Below are 24,121 nucleotides of genomic sequence, written 5' to 3'. Positions count from 1 at the left end.
CACACGGGTACTGCCCTGCAGGGGCCACCTCTGTCCAGGAGGCCACACGATGCTGCCACGGACCCCACGCTGGGTGGCTGCTCTGCACCACTGAGCCCCAGTCACAGCCCGCAGGGCCCTGGGGACACGGGCAGCTCCGTGCCCCAGGCGCCTGAGAGCCCAGCCAGGACCCACTCCCGATTCCCATGGGCCACAGCACGGACCCCACCACACCCCGCAGGGCCCTGGAGACAAGGGCAGCCGCGCACCCCAGACGTCTGAGAGCCCTGATGTGGAGAGGCCCAGGTGCCGTCCACAGGCAGCCCTGCCCCCGGAGCCCAGGCGACTCACATTCGGAGAGGCACAGGCAGGGCAGGCAACCAAACAGCCAGGCGAAGGGGTTGACCGCCAGGTACTGCTGTGGACACACCTCAGTCCCTCACCCAGCCCCTCGCCCACGCCTACGGGCTCTTGGCCCCACTCAGCATCAGCACTCCCCTCACCCGGTATATCCACAGGCCACAGAACACTCACTCAAAAGTCTCCTGCTTGAATCTCTACACAACCTGCAAAGTGGACATTTGATCTCATCCCGTGATGCTATAACATCGCCTGAAACGGTTAACGGCATCAGCGACTGTACTGCGTCCTCCTCCATCAATCGCCCAAGGGACGGGGCCGCGTCCCCCTCCACCATCGACTACCCAGGGGACGGGGCCGCGTCCCCCTCCACCATCGACTACCCAGGGGACGGGGCCGCGTCCTCCTCCTCATCAACTACCCAGGGGACGGGGCCGCGTCCCCCTCCACCATCGACTACCCAGGGGACGGGGCCGCGTCCCCCTCCACCATCGACTACCCAGGGGACGGGGCCGCGTCCCCCTCCACCATCGACTACCCAGGGGACGGGGCCGCGTCCCCCTCCACCATCGACTACCAGGGGACGGGGCGCGTCCCCCTCCACCATCGACTACCAGGGGACGGGGCGCGTCCCCCTCCACCATCGACTACCCAGGGGACGGGGCGCGTCCCCCTCCATCATCGACTACCCAGGGGACGGGGCCGCGTCCCCCTCCATCATCGACTACCAGGGGACGGGGCCGCGTCCCCCTCCATCATCGACTACCCAGGGGACGGGGCCGCGTCCCCCTCCATCATCGACTACCCAGGGGACGGGGCCGCGTCCCCCTCATCATCGACTACCCAGGGGACGGGGCGCGTCCCCCTCCATCATCGACTACCCAGGGGACGGGGCCGCGTCCCCCTCCATCATCGACTACCCAGGGGACGGGGCCGCGTCCCCCTCCATCATCGATACCCAGGGGACGGGGCGCGTCCCCCTCCATCATCGACTACCCAGGGGACGGGGCCGCGTCCCCCTCCATCATCGACTACCCAGGGGACGGGGCCGCGTCCCCCTCCATCATCGACTACCAGGGGACGGGGCCGGGTCCCCCTCCATCATCGACTACCCAGGGGACGGGGCGGGTCCCCCTCCATCATCGACTACCCAGGGGACGGGGCCGCGTCCCCCTCCATCATCGACTACCCAGGGGACGGGGCCGCGTCCCCCTCCATCATCGACTACCCAGGGGACGGGGCCGCGTCCCCCTCCATCATCGACTACCCAGGGGACGGGGCCGCGTCCCCCTCCATCATCGACTACCCAGGGGACGGGGCCGCGTCCCCCTCCATCATCGACTACCCAGGGGACGGGGCCGCGTCCCCCTCCATCATCAGCTACCCAGGGGACGGGGCCGCGTCCCCCTCCATCATCGGCTACCCAGGGGACGGGGCCGCGTCCCCCTCCATCATCGACTACCCAGGGGACGGGGCCGCGTCCTCCTCCATCAGCTACCCAGGGGACGGGGCCGCGTCCTCCTCCATCAACACCCAGGGGACGGGGCCGCGTCCTCCTCCATCGACTACCCAGGGGACGGGGCCGCGTCCTCCTCCATCGACTACCCAGGGGACGGGGCGCGTCCTCCTCCAACACCCAGGGGACGGGGCCGCGTCCTCCTCCATCAACTACCCAGGGGACGGGGCCGCGTCCTCCTCCAACACCCAGGGGACGGGGCCGCGTCCTCCTCCATCAACTACCCAGGGGACGGGGCCGCGTCCTCCTCCATCAGCTACCCAGGGGACGGGGCCGCGTCCTCCTCCATCAACTACCCAGGGGACGGGGCCGCGTCCTCCTCCATCAACTACCCAGGGGACGGGGCCGCGTCCTCCTCCATCAACTACCCAGGGGACGGGGCCGCGTCCTCCTCCGTCAACTACCCAGGGGACGGGGCGCGTCCTCCTCCGTCAACTACCCAGGGGAGGGGCCGCGTCCTCCTCCGTCAACTACCCAGGGGACGGGGCCGCGTCCTCCTCCGTCAACTACCCAGGGGACGGGGCCGCGTCCTCCTTTACCAACTACTCAGGGGACAGGCTGCATCCTTTGCCACCAACTACCCAGGGGACGGGGCTGTGTCCTCCTCCATCAACTACTCAGGGGACGGGGCTGCGTCCTCCTCCACCAAGTGCCATGGAAGAGGGGTCCGGGGAGGAAGTCCTCATACCAATGGACCACAGCTCAGGGCCTTTGCAGCCACAATCCTGACTGCCGGGATCACTCCAGGTCTGGGTGCAAGCTCCAGTGTCCTCACAGAGAACACAGCCCACCCTGCTACTCCCAGAGGACCCTCACCCCAGGTCACAAGGGCCACAGACAGCGCCCCAACTGTCCCCACCCTGCTGTCTCCACAGGACCCTCACCCGAGGTGAGACTCCGTTGTTTTTCTCTGATCCCCATCTAGGAGGAAAGAGGCCGCCTTCGTGACCTGGGGCGGAGCAGGCTTCCCGCAGCAGGTGCCGAAGGAGCGCTCCTTCCGCAGAGCTTTACCTGAAGGGCACCTCCTTCCGCGTGGGCTCTCGGGCTCCTGATTTTGGCCACATAATGATGACCTGGGCACACAAACCAACCCTCCTGCTGAAAACTGCCAAGACCCCTGGACGGTATGTTCCACAAACGTCTTCCAGACGGCACTCCCGGGCTGGCAGTAAAGAGGGACATCTCAGGCCACGGCTGCCTGGAAGGAGGGACCCAGGGAAGCCCGGGGAGCCAGAACAGGCTCTGCCTGCAGAAGCATGGGCCGAGCGGGCTCACCCGAAATCTCTCAGTCTTGCAGGACTCCGGGGAAGAGGAGGTAAAACCCAGGGTCCTCTGGGGAAGCTGCCCTAAGTACGGCGCCCAGAACACGTCACCTTCAGTGGCAAGAACTCCAAGGAAATCCCCAGCGCGCCTCCGGCCCCAGGAAGCAAAGGGAAGTTGCAGCCTTCACCTGGGGCTGCTCGTAGGAGCTGGGCAGGGCTGAGTTCTCCCCGGAGAACTTACGGCAACAGCCGACTCTCCCGCAGGTTTGCAAACCAAACTTACGTCACCAGGATGGTGCGAAAACCCTCACACCGGCTGGGCACAGTGCCTCATGCCTGCATTCCTGGTGCTTTGGGAGGCTGAGGGGGGCAGGCTGCCTGAGCTGAGGAGTTCGAGACCAGTCTGGGCAACATGGCAAAACTTCGTCTCTACTTTAAAAAAAAAAAAATTGAAAAAATCAGCTGGGTTTGGTGGCACACGCCTGTCATCCCAGCTACTTGGGAGGCTGAGGCAGGAGAATCGCTTAAACCCGGGAGGCAGAGGGTGCAGTGAGCTGAGATCCGGCCGCTGCACTCCAGCCTGGGTGACAGAGCGAGACTCCGTCTCAAAAAAAAAAAAGAGAGATGAACACGTAGACACGTTTAGACCAGAATGTACAGAGTATGCATGCCATTAACAGACATTAACAGACCATTAACGTGCCATTAACAGACACCCTGTGAGGCCAAAGCTGAGGAAACGCAGCCGGGAGAAGCCTAGAGCTCCCAAAGGGAAGGTCGGAATTGAAAGAAGGGACAAAGAGCGGTAATGAGTGGGAAACATACGTTCAATTCTTAAAAAAAAAAAGCTCAATACAACAACAGCGTGTCAGTCAAATGGTGACTGGATGAGACTGTGCCTGTCTGTGAGTTGGAGGAAAAGATACTGTTGAAATATTTAGTTGACATTCCTTTTTTTTTTTCCTTTAAAGAGATGGGGGTCTCGCTCTGTTGCCCAGGCTGGTCTGGAACTCCTGGCCTCCAGCGATTCCCCAGCCTCAGCCTCCCAAGGCGCGGGGATCACAGGTGTGAGGCACCGTGCCCGGCCAGCCGCCGACATCTGTGGGATAAATGGTGAGCTCGTAGAAAGCGTGTGACCCCAACGAGAGAAGAGGTGACGGAGCTGAAAAAGAGCGGGAGACAGGGATGCAGGATGAGATAGTAAGAGTCCATCGCACGGACGAGCAGACGACGTGGACATCAATGAACCAAGTGTTCCGGTTACAAGACAGAGATTCGGCTGCAGAAAGAAAACAGCATTCACGTATACGGGAGATACAGAAAACAGAAGGACAGAGAAGATATACATGGCTTAAGGACCCAGAGGCTACACATTTTTTTGAGGTGGAAAAAGAGCAGACAGCCAGTAAAGCTGGGGTCGCTGTACTAACATCCATGAAGTGACACAAGGTGATGGACAGACCTGGAGACGGACAGGCCACCGCAGAACGCTGGAGAGGGCGGTCACGGGAGGACAGGATGACGCTAACTTTATCCGTGCCTGACATCACAGCCTTGGCACCGATCAAGTAAACACCACTGGACACACACTCAGCACGCCAGGAAAGGAAGAGAACACCCACCCCCAGGCACCGACACAGGGATGGCTGCGCCCACCCACCCTGGGCACTGACACGGGGAAGCTGGGGCCCCCACCCTGGCCACCGACACAGGGAAGGCCGGGACCCCCACCCTGGGCACCGACACGGGGAAGCTGGGGCCACCCACCCTGGGCACCAATAGACGAGAGACGGAACAACAAACAACACAGCCACCCCATGCGGGCACGGGAGATTGACAAGTTTAATCTCACGGACAGAAATAGACTCAGCCCCAGCACAGCTGCAGAGCACACATTCTTTTCAACACACACAGCGCACTTGGGAACTGGCCGCCTCTGGGGCCCAGCAGCAGGTCTCAGTGGATTCTGAAGGAATCACAGGGACTGCGGCCCTGCCCCGAACATAGCCGGGGAGGCCAGGCGTCCGCGGTAAACACAGAAGGAGCAAAAACAGCTGCCTGTGCGGGGAAGAAGAATTCTAAAGTCAGCTGCCTCTTCGTTAAAAGTTCAGACAAACCAGAGGGGCCTCGGGCGGCCCGGTCACCCACGTTCAATCCTCCTCAACATGTGTACTTTATAAAGCGCTTCGTAAAGCACCCGCCACCCAAAGCACGCTGATAAAGGCGACGCCCTGCCTCCCGACAAGCTATTTCTGTTGAGGACACTGAGAAGGCAGCTCCCTGACTCATCACAATTCCAGAAGTCACAGATGTGTGTCGCCCTCCCAGAGCACACCCCCAGTTTTGCAAAACACGTCCATATACGACCGAAACACCGACGCCGCCTGTTTTTACGTGCGCTTCCTGGGTGCAGGTGAGTCTGAGAACACAGGCCACGTGCAACTGCCATACGTCCTCTCGCGACACCCGCCGCGGGCAGGACCCCCGCGTGTGCAGAAGGTGCGCACAGCAGGCAGGGCGCGGTGACCAGCAAAAAGGACCCTCGCCCCAACCCCAGCAGGACCAGACACCACGGTCAAGGCCACAGAGGAGGTGCCAGAGCAGCAGGGGGCCGGCGGAAGGCACGCTCCGTAGAGGCTGCAACGCACAGCCGTGTCCCCAGGAGCCCCCCACTCTGCAGCAGGAGGCGGAAGCGTGGGAGGCTGTGGGATGGGATGGAGGGGTTCGGCGGGGACCCACACTCATGGATTCCAGCTGAGCCTCTCGCCCACCCAGATGGAGGCCACCCCCTGGAAGGCAGGGCCCGCTGCAAGGTCTGAGCATTCTTCTCTGCCCAGCACTCGACTCCCAGGGACGCTCTGCGAGGGCTGGTAGAGCACTGCCAGCCACACCTGCAAACCACATGCTGGACGGCTAAACACGCAGTCAAAAAGGTCGGTGTTTACACAGAGGAGCCGTGCACGGAGGCGAGAGACTCAGGCCCCGCACATGCGTTTAAAAATCCCCTCTCTAGCAAAGACGGAGAACTGCTGTGGAGGGATCAACACGGAAACGCAGCAGGTCCAGGTGCCTGAGTCGGCCACAGCTCACGGGGCTCACATTCACTCAGACACGCGACTGCAGCCGAGCCACGGGGCCTCGACGGACGCCGAGAGACACTGGGGGCGCCCTGCACCCACACCTGCAGCCCAGGCGCTGGCACCTGCACCCACGCTGCAGCGCGGTGTCAGTCTCCACGGAGCTCGGAAGGCTGGGCTGGGAGACGTGGGGGTCATTCTGTTCACCAGCCAAGGGGTGACGGTGGATGCCGGGCACCACAGCGAGGGGAGGATCGGGCGCCCTCCCTGCGTCCACAAGCCCCCTGGTGGATACTCCTGAGCTTGGTCTTCTGTGTGGACGTTCCCACCCGGGCTTCTGTTTCCTGTGAACCCCCCTCGCTGCAGCTCCCTGCCAGGTGGGGAACCCAAGCTCTACCTTCTCCCTGCCACTGCCCAGGGGGTGCCATCCCGGCCAAACCAAAGGCTGCAAGGGTTCTGGCGACCAGGGGCCCTGGGAGGGGAATGGCACGAGCTCTAGCGGTGAGGCTGTCACCACGCCGAGGTCGGCTCCAACCACCGCGGGGCTGCCGTGTTGGCGACGGCGCTCTCAGCCGTGGATGGTGCTGTGCGGGGTCTGTGCTTCCGCCCGAAGGACCCCCGTGGGGATGCTGGACAGGGTCTGTGTGACCAGGACAGGTGAAGAGGAGCATCTGTGCTGAACCAGTGTGTGGGGAGCGGGAGAGTCACTCCCCAGGCCGGGAGGGCCAGGCTGGGGCGGCACAGCTGTCCTGGGCTGGGAACAAGGTCTGAGCTGTCCTGCTGTTGTCCGGGGACAGAAGGCCCGAGGATCCCTGGGCACAGGTGCAGGCAGAGTGGCTCCAGTAAGAAGAGCTCGGCCAGGCAGCTGCACGGCCACGCTCCAGGTACACGCTGGGTCCTACAGTGAGAGCGTGTAGCGTGTAACACGCTATCGTCACACGGGGCTCCCAGACCGACGGCGAGAGTACGTGTAGCACGCTGTCGTCACACAGGCGCCTCCCGGGACCCAGGGCGTGAACGCATGCTGTTCCCCTCCAGGGTCGGTGGTCCCCCACCCCGCCCTGGTTTGGTTTGGCAAGGATGCCGGTGACTTGGAAGTGGGCAGTGACAGGGAGGAGGAGGAGCCTGGGTTCACCAGCCGGGCAGGCAGCATCCGCCAGGGGTTTTGCAGGAACAGAAGCCCAGGCGGGACGTCTGCACATCCGGAAGACCAAGCTCAGGAGCACCCACCAGAGGCTCGTGGGTGCCGTCTACGTTAGCCGCGGAAGGCTGTGCCTGTCACGGGACCCCTGAAACAGCACCGTGCTGCCCAGCCTGCAGCGTCCCAGGGCGGAGGCGCGGCACCCAGACACGTCCAGTGGCTCCAACACAAATGCTCCCTGACAACCCTCCTGAGGGTGTGTCCAACTGGGGGAACCTGACAGAGCCCACGCTCATGCGGGGAGTGAAAGCAGCCAGGAAACGCCCCCTTCTCTCCCAACACCGCCCCCACAAATACCCCAAAATAAGCCTGTAATTCCTCCACCACCCCTCAGACAACACGCATTTCACACAATGTCTGTCCTCGCTCCCGAAAAACGTGGAAACCGATTTTCCGTAAAATGAAGCAAACTTCTGTAAACAGAATGCACGGTTTCCCAAAAAGTGACTTGTTAAAAATAAACAGTCCTACTAAAACAACGCAGACTCTGGTGAAGGGGCTCTGCCTCCTGGAGGTGGACACACAGGTGCATCCTCACCGCAGCCCCCTGCAGGAGAGCCAGGGCCCCGCTGCAGGGCAGAAGAGCTTCTTCATCCAGCCACGTGCGAGCTCATCACCTAACTGACTCTGCAACTAGCAAACACGCACCTCCCACCGTCTAAAGCAAATACTGCAGGAGGCTGATCTCACTCTTATATTCTGCAGGTTAAGAGGATTTTAAAGAAACCAGCCTCGCCCTTATCCACTTACAGGCAAAATGTCAAAACCTGGAAGACAGAGGTCAGACAAAAACTCTGAAGGCGTGTAAAAGTTGATGTGATCCGAGAGAAAAAATTTCAATTAAAATATCAACAGCAAGTGGGTCTCCCTCCCCCTTCAAGCAAGATGCTTCGGTTCAACTGGAGGTTTAGGCCACTAGTTCCAGACTCCTGGAACTGAGTGTGAAAAGCGGGTCTGATGGACTACTTGGGTGTGAGAGCGCCCGCCACGCACACCCTGCCTGGATGAGATTCGGATCAGATTCGGCCACAACCAAATCCTAAGTTCTGAAATTATATCGAGGCTGTCATGGGAAAACTCTTACACGTTTAAACCACCTGGTATGCGTAAAACTAACTTATACAATACACACGGGGTACAGACACAAATGTTACTTGCCTGAGCACTAAAGAGAACTGAGATTAAATTTCAAAACCGGCTGGGGCGGAGGCTCACGCCCCCAATCCCAGATCCAGGTGGGTGGATCACCTGAGGTCAAGAGTTCAAGACTGGCCTGGCCAACAGGGTGAAACCCCCGTCTCTACCAGAAACGTACAAAATTAGGTGGGCCTGCTGGCGCACGCCTGTCATCCCAGCTATTCGGGAGGCTGAGGCAGGAGAATCACTCGAACCCAGGAGGCGGAGGCTGCTGTGAGCTGAGATAGCGCCGCTGCACTCCAGCGTGCGCAACACACAGACAGCGTCTCAACATAAATAAATAATAAATAAAACTAAAAACAAATAAATTCCAAAGCCCGCAAGTGACTGAATAAAAGCACGCTGCATAAATAGTACGGTATGTGAGTGATATCTCAACTGACTCTTTTAAATCAGCTAGCCAGTGGGAAGGAATGCTGGGTATTGCAATAACGCAGGGGAAGTTTCACCCGCCCGACGCCTTGACAAAGGGTGAAGGAGTTTCCTGGCGTTTATTACCAGCAGTGCAAGGTGTTATTCAAATTCAAAAAGTCTGTCTGCAGCGAGCCCTCCCAGGCACTGACAGTTCTCACCCAGCCCGCCCTTGGTCGATCCCAGCAAGGCGCGCACTCACAGCCCAAACTCCCGGGAAAGAAGCGGGGGCTCTTTCCAAAGCCCGGGTTTCCTAACAAGCTTGGCACAGCCTCCCAAGGAGCAGAACCCAGTTTCCGGCGGCGTGAGGCCCGAGCGGGTCCCCGGCGCCGGCAACTGGTGCTGAACATCTGGCGTTCGGGCCCCGCCACGCGACAGCGGGTGCACGGCCGTCAGTGGCAAGGGGGTCCGCGCGGGGCCGGGAGGCCTCGCCCGGTGTGGGGCACCGCGGGGCACCGCAGGGCTGACCTGCTGGAAGGCCTTCAGCCGCTTCTTGAACCGCGAGGGCAGCACGAAGTCGCAGCCGCCGGCCACCGAGGCCGGCTCCTGGCGCAGGTCGGGGTCCTGGCGCAGCGAGAGCTCCCGGAGCCGCATGCCGTCGGCGCGCAGGGCTCTCCGCGGGCCGGGCCGGGGCCAGGGCCGGCGGGGCGCTGCAGGCAGAGCCCGGGCTCAGCGCGCTCCATGCGTCGCCCGCCAGGCGCTCTGGGGCCGGGGCCCGCGCCGCGCGCATTCCTCAGGCTGAGGAGGGCTCATGGCGCCGGGGGTGGCGGCGGCCGCCCCTCCTGACCCGCGACTGTGCAGACCCGGCCGCCCCCGGCGCTGCTCTCCTCTCCTCCTGCTGTGCTCCCTGCACTGCCCTCCGCTCCCCGCGGTCCTCTCCTCTCCTCTCCCCGTTCGCTGTGGGCTGGGCCGTCCGGCAGGGCAGGGGGCGCTTTCTGCACCGTCACGTGGCTCACCCTGGAGGGCGCATCAACAGGTCCCGGAGAAGACAGCCTGGGGACCCAGTGGAAGGCGCTCCCCCTGAAGAAATAAGGTCTCCCCCCGCCCCACAACAATAGCAGAGCTGGCTGCAGGCTCGGTGCCGGCTCCGGCTCGCCCCTCCAGAGCCCAGGGCGCACCAGGTGCAGCTGCGCCTCCACAAACACACGCACGGCAGGCCCCAGGAGCCCCAGCATCAGGGCATGCCTGCCTCTCCGCCCCTTCCCACACTTGAAGAGTTTCTAGAATCCAGCTAAGCTGCATGGGCATCCAGGATCTCGTCCTCTCTGCCGCTGCTCACTGTGGTAACTGCACTCGCTTGCGATGGTATTTAGGACAAGAAAAGAGGGGCGGTGGAAAAGGGGGACGGGAACGTTAACTGAGGATGAACTGACATTCCGGGGCCTGCACCTGCATCCCACCGGGAAGGAGATACCTTGGGGATGAGGGTCAGAAACTGGCCACATCCCGGCCAGGCCAGACGCTGTCAGCAGAAAGCCTCCTGGGTCCCCGATCAGGAAGGTCCTGCGTGACCGCCTGTGTCCGTTACAGTCAATGCACCTCCTTGGACGGGTCATGATCACCCCGAGTCAACCGTGCACTGGGCTCTCCCGCTGCCGCACACGCTGTTGAGTCTGCAAAAACGCAGGATGACACAGATCTACCACTGTGGGGTCATGCAGAGGAGTTTCCCTGCCCCGAAAAACGTCGGTGTGGCACCCACGCACCCCTCCCTCCCTCCTAACCCTGCCAACCCCCGATCTGTTTCCTGTCTCCATGGTTTTCCTTTTTCCGAGTGTCCCAGACTTGGAACCAGCAGTCTGCAGCCATCTCAGACTGGCCTCTTCTCCTGCAACCTTCCACACCACCTCTCACGCCCACCACAGCTCCCCACCCTCAACGCCCCTTCCAACTCTTCTTAGGGGGACGCCCCTCTCCACTTCCTTCTCTTCCACATCCTTCCCTTCTCCAGCCGTCCCTGGATGACTCCATCCTTCTCATTTCCTTCCTGTCCTCGAGGATTCAGAAGTCGGCCTCTGACCCTCTGTAAGTCTCCAAACGGAAGCTGAAAGTCCCAGAGGGAATGTGCTCAAACCACCAGGAGACGATTTAAACAAGTGCGCCCCGTCCCCCACCATGCGGGGCGCAAACTCACAGGGCAGAGGCGCCACCCAGTCCCCCACCATGCGGGGCGCAAACTCACAGGGCAAAGGGCAGAGGTGCCGCCCACCCAGTCCCCCACCATGCAGGGCACAAACTCACAGGGCAGAGGCGCCACCCAGTCCCCCACCATGCGGGGCGCAAACTCACAGGGCAGAGGCGCCACCGAGTCCCCCACGATGCGGGGCGCAAACTCATGGGGCAGAGGCGCCACCCAGTCCCCCACCATGCAGGGCGCAAACTCACAGCGCAGAGGTGCCGCCGCTTGAGTTCAGACCAGCACCACACAGGGACGGCCTCCCAAACGCAGCTGGGGGAACCAGATTAGCAGGCAACTTCCTGTGATCTCCCTCCCAAAGTCAAAGATCAAGCCCAAAATGCGGGGGATGCCAGCCGATGGAGGTGCCATCCTCACGCTCAGGCAACACGCCCTGTCCTGCCACGCCGGGTGACACACGCCCCTGCGGACTTTACTGCCACGTTTCCTCTTTCCGTACAAGACTTTTGGAACACGGCTGGGCACAGTGGCTCACGCCTGTCATCCCAGCACTTTGAGAGGCCAAGGCGGGCGGATCACCTCACGTCGGAAGTGCAAGACCAGCCTGGCCAACATGGTGAAACCCCGTCTCTACTAAAAATACAAAATTAGCTGGGCGTGGTGGCAGGCGCCTGTAATCCCAGTAACTCCAGAGGCTGAGGCAGGAGAATCGCTTGAATTCAGGAGGCGGAGGTTGCAGTGAGCCGAGATCCCGCCATTGCACTCCAGCCTGGGGGACAAGAGAGAGACTGCGTCTTTAAAAAAAAAAAAAAAAAAAGACTTTTGGAACACAGCCTCAAAATCCTGAAGTGCACATACACAGAGATTTAAAGACTCTGATCTGGAGCCCTCAAACCACCTCCAGATGCAGCCCCCACTGCCTCCCTGGAACCCCTACGTCCTGTCCCGATGCAGAACCTGCACCACTCACCCCCAGTGCAGCCACGGGGCTGTCTATATGGGATGGGGGAGGGATGGGCCGTCCACACCCAGTGGGGCCGCCACGGGGCTGTCTATACACGACTGTGTGCAGGGACAGAGCCATCACAGAGTTGTTTTTGCACCACAGGCCAGCATGGAATCTGTGAGGCCTGTTTACAGCCTGTTTCCCCCACACTCCTACACTGATGAGACAGCATTGGGATCCGGGCCAATGAAGGCCCTCGCGGCACCCGAATCTCCACTGTCCTTCTCCCGTGGGGACACAATCGTACCATCAACCTCTAATGCTCCTAAAATGCCCAGAAGACCTTTATGCAAAATTCTCATAAAAATCGCTTCACTTTTCATTCTCACTAAACACACATTTGTTCCGATGGCTTGTTTTAGAATAAAAATGTGTCTTCAACGAGCAAACATAAGGGCTTTTGTGAAATCGTAGATTTAAAAGGCTTACGGGCCCGGTGCGGTGGCTCAAGCCTGTCATCTCAGCACTTTGGGAGGCCGAGACGGGCGGATCACAAGGTCAGGAGATCGAGACCATCCTGGCTAACCCAGTGAAACCCCGTCTCTACTAAAAAATACAAAAAACTAGCCGGGCGTGGTGGCGGGCGCCTGTCGTCCCAGCTACTCGGGAGGCTGAGGCAGGAGAATGGCGTAAACCCGGGAGGCGGAGCTTGCAGTGAGCTGAGATCCGGCCACTGCACTCCAGCCTGGGCGACAGAGCGAGACTCCGTCTCAAAATAAATAAATAAATAAATAAATAAATAAATAAATAAATAAATAAGAAGGCTTACGAAGGCAACCTACCCTTTGTGAGAAAATGTTTTCCTGAACATCCAAAGCTAACAGCACAGCTAGGAACAGGCAAAGCCGTGAGCCATGAAGATGGCTCAGAATTCTGTCCTCGCCCTGCAGGCGCCGTCTGCAGAGTGCGGCTTTCCTCCCTGTTTCAAAGGCCCTGAGAGCACAGGCTCCAGTGGATTCAAGACCTGTCCACCGCATCTCAGGAAACGGCACGGTTCTCTCTGTCAACAGAAGAGGAGGGAGGGACGAGGCTCTTCACACAGTTTCCACGGCTGCAGATTCTCGAAGGTGACAAGAAGGGTTCTGAACACCTTCCTTCCTCCTCACAATGGGACTCTCATCGGTGCTGACCATGAACACGTGAATAGGTCATTGTTAGGAAGGCAGTAAGAACTGAACGCAGACAGGCACACACCTGATACGAAAGCTACAGTCCCTGGGCAAGCTCACGGCTCCCGCACGAAACCTTCAGAAACCCGAGCTCCTGCCCTGAGGGTTCTGGGTGCGTTTCTGTCTTATGACATGTCTGCTAAGAACTTCTAATGAAACATTAAAATCAGCACACCTGTGTGTGTATGCACCTGTGTATGTGTGTATGCACCTGTGTATGTGTGTGTATGCACCTGTGTGTGTGTATGCACCTGTGTGTATGCACCTGTGTGTGTATGCACCTGTGTGTGTGTATGCACCTGTGTGTGTATGCACCTGTGTGTGTGTATGCACCTGTGTGTGTATGCACCTGTGTGTGTGTATGCACCTGTGTGTGTTTGTGTGTATGCACCTGTGTGTCTGATGCACACGCACACGTTTATCTCCAAATACCCCGTTCTAACGTTCTAGAATGCAGGCAGCCGGTCTGATAAAAATCACGGGTTAGGTGGGTACCAAAAGTACTGAGTACCTTCCAGAAATTAAAGAAGAACTAAATAGGCTGGGCGCGGTGGCTCAAGCCTGTCATCCCAGCACTTTGGGAGGCCGAGACGGGCGGATCATGAGGTCAGGAGATCGAGACCATCCTGGCTAACACGGTGAAACCCCGTCTCTACTAAAAAATACAAAAAACTAGCTGGGCGAGGTGGCAGGCGCCTGTAGTCCCAGCTACTCGGGAGGCTGAGGCAGGAGAATGGCGTCAACCCAGGAGGCGGAGCTTGCAGTGAGCTGAGATCCGGCCACTGCACTCCAGCCTGGGTGACAGAGTGAGAATCCGTTTCAAAAAAAAAAAAAAAAAAAAAAAAAGAAGAACTAAATAAACGGATAGAAATTTAATCAAGGAGGTGCAAGATGTGTACCCGGGAAACTACACAACGTAGCTGAATAAAACCTGAATAAATGGAAAATCCTTTGTTCCTGGATTGGAAAACATTGTTAAGGTATCAATGAACCCAAATTGATCCACAGATTCAAAGCAATCCCAACCAAAATTCCAACAGGCTTTTCTTGCTGGAAAGCGACTTTTAAAGAACAGGCTTGGACTCACACTACCGGCTTTCAAAATTTGCTGGAAAGTTACACTAATCTGGAAAAAGGGCCATGAAGGTGAGGGGATGCACATACAGCAATGGGATGAAAGTAGCAATACACCCAGATGTACGTACTCAACTGACTTTCAACAACACAATTCCATGGGGGAAAAAGACTCACCAACATATGGTGCTGGGGTCATCCCCATACCTCACCTCATACCAGGCAGAAAAACTGACCTGAACTGGATCACAGGCCGAAACACAAACCTAAAACCACAAAGCTTTCTGAAGACAAATACAAAATCTTTGACACCTTGGGCTGTACAAACAGTTTGTAATAAGACACAAAAAATAAGAGTCCTAAAAAAGCTGAAAAACTAAACATTTCCGCTCTTTGAAAGACACTGAAGAAAATAAAAAGCAAGCCGGATTTGAGAGAAATATGCACACACCACATTATCTTACCAAGGCCTTGCCCACAGTTTGACGTAAAGAGCTCTTGCAACTCAGTGAAAACATGACCCAATTTACAAGGCACACAAATGATCTGAACAGATGCTTCATAGCGGAAACCACGTGAATGGAAAATAAGCACCTGAAAATCCCTCTGCCACACCAGGCCACAGGGAAATGCGATCCAAACCATGCCATGCTGGCCGGGTGTGCTTGCCCTCGCCTGTCATCCCAGCACGTTGGGAGGCCGAGGTGGGAGGATCCCTTGAGCCCAGGAGTTTGAGACCCGCCTGGGCAACACAGCAAGACCCCATCTCTACAAAAATTATAAAAGTAGCCGGACGTGGTGGCACATACCTGTGGTCCCGGTTTTCAGAAGGCTGAGGTGAAGGCTGCAGTGAGCTATGATCACGCCACTGCACACCAGCCCGATGACAGAGCGAGACTCCACGTCAAAGAAACAAACAAGAAAAACAGTCACACATTCACCGGAATGGCTGAAATTACAAAGGCCAGCAGCATCGAGGGTTGGTGAGTGTGGAAGAGCTGGAGGAGCACCCTCCCACGTGGCAGGTGGAAACGTGAGATGGGAAAACCACTTTGGAAGAGAACGGGGCTCCCTCAAGCTTTTTTGTTGCTGAGTTTCTTTAAACTTATGCTTACCATACAAGCCAGCAATTCCACACCGAGGCATCGACCCAAGAGGAATGAGATCATCCATCCACACGAACCCACACGTGCATGTTCACAACAGCCTGGCTCCTAATACACAAAAAGAGGAAACAACTCACACGACCATCCATGTTCAATGGATAAACCGTGGACCATCCTCACCACAGAACCCTACACAGCTACGAAAGGAACCAAGACGGACGCAACCACAAGGTCCAGTGTCAGACACACAACGCTGAGTTCTAGAGGAGGATGGAACGCACGACGCCGAGTTCTAGAGGAGGACGGAACGCACGATGCTGAGTTCTAGAGGAGGAGGGGACGGAACGCACAATGCTGAGTCCTAGAGGGGACGGAACGCACAATGCTGAGTTCTAGAGGAGGACAGATTGCACAATGCTGAGTTCTAGAGGGGACGGAATACACAATGCTGAGTTCTACATTGGGCGGAACGCACAATGATGAGTTCCAGAGAAGGACAGAACGCATAATGCTGAGTTCTAAAGAAGAACAGAACACACAATGCTGAGTTCTAGAGGGGACAGAAGGCAGGAAAGTGAATTCTAGAGGGGATGGAACGCACGATGCTTAGTTCTACCGAGGGCTAAACGCACAATGGTGAGTTCTAGAGGTAGTAGAAAAAGCAGCTCATCCGGCTGGGCGTGGTGGCTCACGCCTGTCATCCCAGCACTTTGGGAGGCCAAGGTGGGCAGATCACCTGAGGTCAGGAGTTCAAGACCAGCCTGGTCAGTATGGTGAAACCCCATCTCTACTAAAAATACAAAAATAAGCCGAACGTAGTGGTGGGCGCCTGTCATCCCAGTTCCTTGGGAGGCTGAGGCAGGAGAATCGCTTGAACCTGGGAGGCGGAGGTTGCAGTGAGCCGAGATCGGGCCATTAGCCCGGGCGACAGAGCAAGACTCCGTCTCACGATAAAATTAAATTAAATTAAATTAAAATAAAGAGAATGGAATAGAATAAACAGGAAGAAAGCGTTTCTACCTTTATAAATTGTGTGACATGTAGGTTAACAACTGTCAATGACGGAATGTTCAGTACATGGGACTTTCTGGTCTGTGTGTGGGGGGGGGGTGGGTCGGGGTGGGGAACAGACTCAATATGAAACCGTTTTGGGGTCTGATGCTCCCCCACCTGCCTCCACCGCGCGGCCACACGTCCGCTATGCTTCCAGAGCCACCTGCGCAGGTGTTAGCAGAAGGAAGAGGAACTTACTACTATCCTCCCTGAGGATCTACCGGTGCCTCGAGCGTGCGGCGCGTTCCTGGGGCTGGAGGCGGCGCCCAGGGGCAGCGCGGGGTCTGGGCCAGGGGTTGCCCGGGGTCGAGCCCGCCGGGCCTCGGGGCGGCGGCGAGCGGGGCTGCGGGCCAGGCCCCGGGCAGCTCCCCGTCCCCCGCGGTCGGCAGGTCCAGCCCGGGCGCCTTGATCCGGCGCAGGCGGTCCTGCAGCATCCGCTGCGTGCTGGCCTCGCTGAGCCAGTACAGGAACAGCTCGTCCACCTTCATCTTCAGGACCGGCTGTAGGACCTTGCCAGGCGGCATGGCGGGGGCTGGGCCCGGGGCGCCCGCGCCCCACCCCGGGGGCTTCGGTCAGGCCCGGACGGACCCGGGTGATGCGAGCCCCGCCTGCTGAGGGGGCGCGGCGCAGGGAACAGGGCCCGCGCCTCGGGAACTGCGCAGACTCGCGGGGTGCGGGGAGACCGAGGAGGGGGGCGGTCCGGCCCGCGCTGCTCAGGGCAGCTTCAAAACGGGCGCGCCGGCGGCGCTCCCCGACTAGGGCGCCCGCGTTCACGTCACGGCACCGCGTCATCGCGACGACGTCATCACGAGGCGCCGCGCCGCTGGCCACGCGCGCTCCGTGGCCCTCGGAGCCTTTGCAGGAGGCTTTGGTGGGGCCAAGCGGCTGCGATCAGGACGGAGGAGGGGCTGTGACGGCCGTCCCGCCCGAGCTCTTTCTGCGTTTAGGAATTTAAGAGGTGCGGCCCATGGCGACGAGGCGGCCTCAGAGCTGCGGAGATGAGAGCATGCGCAGTGCGTGCCTGCCAGAGCGAGGGGAGGGGCAGCCTCCGCATGGAGCATGCGCCGTGCGTAGCGGTGGCGCGCTTCGTTCGGGAGGCCGGTCGGATGAGCATGCGCAGTGCCTGCCCGCGGGGCGCCAGGCAGAAGCTGGAAGGTGTGTGAGCGGGCGGGGCTGGGGGACGGGAGTGCGCCTGCGCAGTGGGAGGCACCGGGAATGAGCGAGCATGCGGGGTGCGCGCCCGCCGAGCTCGGGAGCGAGCGTGCGTCCTGAGGGAGCGCGCTGGGAAAAAAAAATCCAGCTTTTCAGTATAACGGGCTACGTGGGACCCAAAGGGCCCCGTTTCTGTTCGCTTTGCTTATCAAACAGTAAAGACAGGTTGGAGGCGTTGGACCCCTTTAAACGTTGGAGTTCTGGGATGAGCGTCCACTGCTTTGAAAATTGCAAAACTCATCTACGTCCCGGGACGTGACGTTAGTTATTTAAATCATTTGACCCCGTGATTGTGTTTCTCTCTGCTTTTAACAGTGTCCAAAAGACGCTGCATTATCCTTTCTTTGGCACACATGCACCTCTTTCCTTTACGTCTTGCCCCCCCTCCTCTTATTAATTTTTTTTTTTTTTATCAAAATAGGGTTTCAGCTGGTTTTGCACCCTTTTAGAGTAAATTCAAGGTCTTTTATGAGCCAGGTTCTCCTACTTCTGAGCTGCATCAATCGAGGTAGACTCAATAAGTAACTCTTTTTTCAGTTTTATTTATTTATTTATTTATTGAGTTTTTGTATTTTTTTGTATTTTTAGTAGAGACAGGGTTTCACTGTGTTAGCCAGGCTGGTCTCGATCTCCTGACCTCGTGATCCGCCGGCCTCGGCGTCCCAAAGTGGTGGGATTACAGGCGTGAGCCGCCACGCCTGGCCCATTTTATTTTATTTTTTATTTTTATTTTTGAGACAGAATCACGCCCTGTCTCCCAGGCTGCAGTGCAATGACGTGATCTCCGCTCACTGCAACCCTCGCCTCCTGGGTTCAAGCGATTCTCCTGCCTCAGCCTTCTGAGTAGCTGGGATGACAGGTGCCCGCCACCACGCCCGGCTAATTTTTGTATTTTTAGTAGAGACGGGGTGTCACTATATTGGCCGGGCTGGTGTCAAACTCCTGAGCTCAGGTGATCCGCCCACCTCGGCCTCCCAAAGTGCTGGGATTGTAGGCGTAAGCCACCGTGCCCGGCCTCGAAGTACACTTTCTATTGAATGCATATTGCTTTCCCTCCAGCATAAAGTTAAAAAATCCTAAATTGCACCATTGGAAGCTGGGGACGGTCTGTATGTGATATTATGTACAGTTTGATATCTTTTTTTGCATTTTTTATTTTTAGTTTTTTGAGATAGAGTCTCACCCTGTCCCCCAGGCTGGAGTTCAGTGGTGCGATTTCAGCTCACCGCAGCCTCCACCTCCCGGGTTCAAGCAATTCTCCTGCCTCAGCCTCCTGAGTAGCTGGGATGGCAGCTGCCCGCCACCACGCCCGACTAATTTTTGTATTTTTAGTAGAGAGGGGGTTTCACCGTGTTGGCCAGGCCGGTCTGGAACTCCTGACCTCAGGTGATCCGCTCGCCTCGGCCTCCTGAACTGCTGGGATGACAAGTGTGAGCCACTGGGCCGGCCACAGTTAGACTTTTTCATTGCCAGTTGCAATTTCCCACTCTTGAGTGAGGTGAATCTCCAGCGTGATCATTTTGCCCCAAGTACCAAAGTGGCGGAGATGCTGGCCAAATGGTCTCTCCTAACTCAAGCCCTGTGATTTAGGCCTTCAAGGAGCATCTCTCCTTCAGGATTCTCTTATCTCTTTCAAGTTTTATTATTTTTAAATAATAATAAAATGCTCTAAACACGCAGGGAAGAGCTCACAGGACAGAGCCCTTGACGGACACACAGCCAAGAGGCCACATGAACTGCCTCTCAGCCCTGGAAGGAAAGACCACAGGGCCGCGTGCGGCGGCTCATGCCTGCCATCCCAGCACTGTGGGAGGCCGAGGCAGGAGGATCGCTGGAGGCCTGGTGCTTGAGACCAACCCGGGCCACCTCGCAAGACCCCGTCCCTACCAAAAAATGTCAAAAATAAAAATAAACGAAAAACAACCCTAAAACAAGGTAGACCACATGTCGCGGGGCCTTCCTCTCCTGGGGCCCCTTGTGGGTGTGGGCAGGAGAGAGGTTATTCCTGGCTTTTCGCAGTCTAAAAACATCCCGTGGAAAGTGTACAGACGGCATCTGTGGGGCTGTCCTCTGTGCCTGTCACTCAATCGCGGGCCTGCTGACTGGTGATATCTTTGGAGGGCAGCTGGGGGAATGAGGGAGTGGTGTGGTTTTGCTGTTATGGGAAGGAAGACTAAGGGATTCCTAGGCTTGCTTACATGTTTTTTTTTTTTTTTTTTTTGAGAGGGAGTCTCGCTCTGTCACCCAGGCTGGAGTGCAGTGGCCGGATCTTGGCTCACTGCAACCTCCACCTCCCGGGTTCAAGCAATTCTCCTGTTTCAGCCTCCCGAGTAACTGGGATTGGAGGCACCTGCCACCACACCCGGCTAATTTTTGTATTTTTAGTGGAGACGGGATTTCACCATGTTGGCCAGGCTGGTCTCGAACTCCTGACCTCGTGATCCTCCCGCCTCGGCCTCCCAAAGTGCTGGGATGACAGGTGTGAGCCACCGCACCGGGCTGCACAGTTACCTTTTTATGTGACATGCATCATGTAGATGGAAGAGAAATCAAACAGCTCTGTCTGCTGGGGTGAGAGTGGGCATTTATTTGTCTCATTTATTCCCTGGGCACTGGGAGTGTCTGGGATGGCAGGACTGATGGTCCCTGACCCAGGCCGGGTTAATAGATGACTTTTGACTTCCTGGACTGTATTCTTGACACGGAGCGCGTCTGATGCTTTACCCGACGGCCCCCAGAGCGACCTTCTTCGCAGCCACCGGCCGGGTCCCATCTTCTGTATCTTCACCGGCTTGAGGAACTTTCTGTCCCCTTCTAGTTCATGGAATTTTTATCGTGAAGGGGCGCCGCCTTTGCCAAAAGGCTTTTCCTGCATTTCTGGAAATGACCATGTGCGTGTGGTCCCTTAGGCCACATGAATACAGTCCGTCACATTCATTGTAGAATTTACACACCTGACAATGTCCCCATTGAAACCGTTGCAACCCATGGCTTTCTGTATGCAGAGACTTGTGCCCCATCACTACAGTCTATTTAATTGCTTTATTTATATTTGTATTTTTTTTGTTTTTGTTTTTTTTAGAGACAGGGTCTCGCTCCTGTAGCCTTGGACGCTCAGGCTCAAGCGATCCTCCCTCCTCAGCTCCCCAAGTAGCCGGGGGACACGGTTTCTCCTGAGTACCCGAGTGGTGCTGTCTCTCCCTCGAGTGGTTGGTGGTGAGATTGTGCCCCCTCCCAGAGTTTACCTTGAACAGTTACCATCCCCACGTGTCGAGGATGGGGCCAGCTGGAGAGAATTGAATCATGCTGTCGGTTTCCCCCACACTGTTCTCGTGGTAGTGAATACACCTCATGAGATCTGATGGGGTTTTTTTTGTTGTTTTTTTTTTTGAGACGGAGTTTCGCTCCTGTGGCCCAGGCTGGAGTGCAGTGGCGCAATCTCGGCTCACCGCAACCTCCGCCTCTCTGGTTTGAGTGATTCTCCTGCCTCAGCCTCCTGAGTAGCCTGGATGGCAGGTGCCTGCCACCACACCTAGCTCATTTTTTGTATTTTTAGTAGAGACGGGGTTTCACCATGTTGGCCAGGCTGGTCTCAGACTCCTGACCTCAGGTGATCCACCCGCCTCAGCCTCCCAAACTGCTGGGATTACAGGCATGCACCACCATGCCTGGCTAATTTTTATATTTTTAGTAGAGATGGGGTTTCTCCATGTTGGCCAGGCTGGTCTCAGACTCCTGACTTCAGGTGATCCACCGCCTCGGCCTCCCAAAGTGCTGGGATGACAGGCATGAGCCACCGCCCCCGGCTGCTTTCAGACACCTGCTCTCACCTCCATGCGCACGCCTGGTTCTCAGCACCCGTGGCAGCCAGGCCGCTGAACAGGGCATCGGCTGCGGTTTGCGGAGGTTTTGTGGGAAGAGCTACTCAATTCAGGCGAGATAGGCAGATCTGGAGAATTCCACGGTCCCGGGGACCCAGGGCAGCTGTCGTGATTGTGGGGTGCAAGGAGCTGGTGGCCAGGTGGATCCCAGGCATTACAACGGGTTCCACAGTGAACTCTGGAAAAGAGCCTGGGTCCTGGATTTTATATCTGGAAATCTGCTGACCACACTTGCCTACTGCTTTAGTCATAGTGTTCAAAGTGGTTACTTTTAGGCCGGGCATGGTGGTTCATGCCTGTCATCCCAGCACTTCGGGAGGCTGAGGTGGGTGGATCACCTGAAGTCAGGAGTTCGAGACCAGCCTGGTCAACATGGTGAACCTCCGTCTCTACTAAAAATACAAAAATTAGCCAGATTTGGTGGCAGGTGCCTGTAGTCCCAGCTACTCGGGAGGCTGAGGCAGGAGAATCACTTCAACCCGGGAGGCAGGGGGTGCAGTGAGCTGAGATCGCGCCACTGCACTCCAGCCTGGGTGACAAAGAGCGAAAGTCCATCTCAAAAAAAAAAATAAATAAATAAATAAATAAATAAATAAATAAATAATAAATTATTTTGCTGATGTCTGCCCCAAAGCAGCTTGCTTTAGTCACAGTATTAAAAGTAGCTACTGTTAGGCCGGACGCCTATAATCCCAGCACTTTGGGAGGCCGAGGCGGGTGGATCACCTGAGGTCAGGAGTTCAAGACCAGCCTGGCCAACATGGTGAAACCCCGTCTCTACTAAAAATGCAAACATTAGCTGGGCTTGGCGGTGGCTGCCTGTGATCCCAGCTACTCAGGAGGCTGGGGCAGGAGAATCACTTGAACCCGGGAGGCGGAGGTTGCAGTGAGCCAAGATCGCGCCATTGCATTCCAGCCTGGGAAACAGCCAGACTCTGTCTAAAAAAAAAAAAAAAAAGAATTTTACTGATGTCTGCCCTGGCCAACATGGAGAAACCCCTTCTCTACTAAAAATACAAAAATTCGCTGGGTGTGGTGGCGGGCGCCTGTCATCTCAGCTACTCGGGAGGCTGAGGCAGGAGAATCGCTTGAACCCAGGAGGTGGAGGTTGCAGTGAGCTAAGATCGCATCACTGCACTCCAGCATGGGCGACCACGAGACTCTGTCTAAAAAAATAAAACTAAAAAAACGATGCTTTGTGAAAATAGAGCCTGGCAACCACGGACCCGCTGGGCACAGAGTCTCAAGCCACCTAGAGGAAGATAGAAAAGGATTTTGTTTTAGATCCGCGAGATTTAAATAAGAATAGAGGGAAGCACAGCTGTGGCTCCTGCCTCTCTGCAAAGCCAGCTGGGCGGCCCCGCCAGGAATTCCGAAGGCTGAAAGGGGCCCGATCCTGGACATAGTCTCCACAGAGCTGCCCAGTCTGGGTGGGCGCCGGGGACGAGCTTTTGACAGCTCACCTGGCCCCAACATTCTGTCCACGCATTCCACAACCAAGACAGCCGCCCCCTGCCAGGGATTGACCGAGGGTCACACCGAGCAGCAGGAATGCACGCGCCCAATTTAGACATCCCGCTTGGCACCTCCGGTCAGGGCGGCTGGCAAAGGCCCGGGGCAGTTGGATGCCAGAGATGCTGGAGCTCTGAGGTCTGCAGGAGGATTTGCTTTTCCGCTGGGCTGGTCAGGGAGGAAGGAAGCTGGGGAGAAGCCGGGAGCCCCAGCCTCCACAGTGCCTGCCCTTCCAAAATGAGCCAGGCCCCCGGACGAGGATGGCAGCCCCCGTCTGAGTCAGCATGACCTCAGGCCTGGGGAATGTGCCACCTTCCAAATGAGACAGGCACTGGGTCCCACCCGCCGGGAACCTTGACACAGCATCTCCCTCCTTCCTCCAGGGCCCACGGCTGAGCTCGGTGCTGCCGGAGACCTCGGGGTGTGGGTTGCAGAGCAGAGGAGAACCCCCAGCCTCTGGGACATGGGCTTTTTTCTCTGCAGAAAGAGGACCTGCGTGTTTACCACCCGGGGACCCTTGTCTTTGCGGCTCAGCTGTGTTTCGGTCTCCGTTGCTGGGTGATACCGGGGGGAGACATAAACAGACCTCGGTCAGGCGGGGCAGGGGCAGGAGCAGGTGCAGCTGGACTGCAGGGCCAGGGCCGGCTGCTGCCCACAGTCATACTGACAAGCCTGTCACCCATTGCAGGGGAAATGGCTCCTTTTAATTTTTATTTATCTGATGACGATGATTATTGTTTCTGAGACGGAGTTTCGCTCTTGTCGCCCAGGCAACAAGAGCAGTGGTGAGCAGTGGTGAAATCTCAGCTCACCACAACCTCTGCCTCCCAAGTTCAAGTGATTCTCCTGCCTCAGCCTCCTGAGTAGCTGGGATGACGGGTGCCCACACCGTGCCTGGCTAATTTTTGTATTTTTAGTTGAGATGGGGTCTCGCCGTGTTGGCTACGCTGGTCTTGAACTCCTGACCT

At 57.5% G+C, this 24,121-nt stretch overlaps 1 protein-coding gene and 1 long non-coding RNA gene across 2 annotated transcripts in view; one reads left to right on the top strand and one right to left on the bottom strand.

Moving 5' to 3' along the window:
* LOC117069083 (serine/threonine-protein phosphatase 2A regulatory subunit B'' subunit beta-like) overlaps positions 1-17,072 on the bottom strand; it is a 65,565-nt gene extending 48,493 nt beyond the window's left edge. Inside the window, 2 exon segments of the mRNA XM_033187085.1 lie at positions 16,747-16,850; positions 16,853-17,072. Of these exon segments, the coding sequence (XP_033042976.1) occupies positions 16,747-16,850; positions 16,853-17,072 (324 nt within the window).
* A 277-nt stretch (positions 17,073-17,349) lies between these two features.
* On the top strand, positions 17,350-19,683 carry LOC117068360. The gene is made up of 2 exons (XR_004431089.1): positions 17,350-17,703; positions 19,441-19,683. It is a non-coding gene; the product is annotated as an uncharacterized LOC117068360 (long non-coding RNA).
* The last annotated feature ends 4,438 nt before the right edge of the window (positions 19,684-24,121 follow it).

This window comes from Trachypithecus francoisi, unplaced genomic scaffold (assembly GCF_009764315.1).
Source record: "Trachypithecus francoisi isolate TF-2019V2 unplaced genomic scaffold, Tfra_2.0 Lachesis_group21, whole genome shotgun sequence".
NCBI lineage: Eukaryota > Metazoa > Chordata > Mammalia > Primates > Cercopithecidae > Trachypithecus > Trachypithecus francoisi.
The sequence above is the reverse complement of the archived record's forward strand: the minus strand, read 5'-3'. Positions and strand labels throughout refer to the sequence as shown.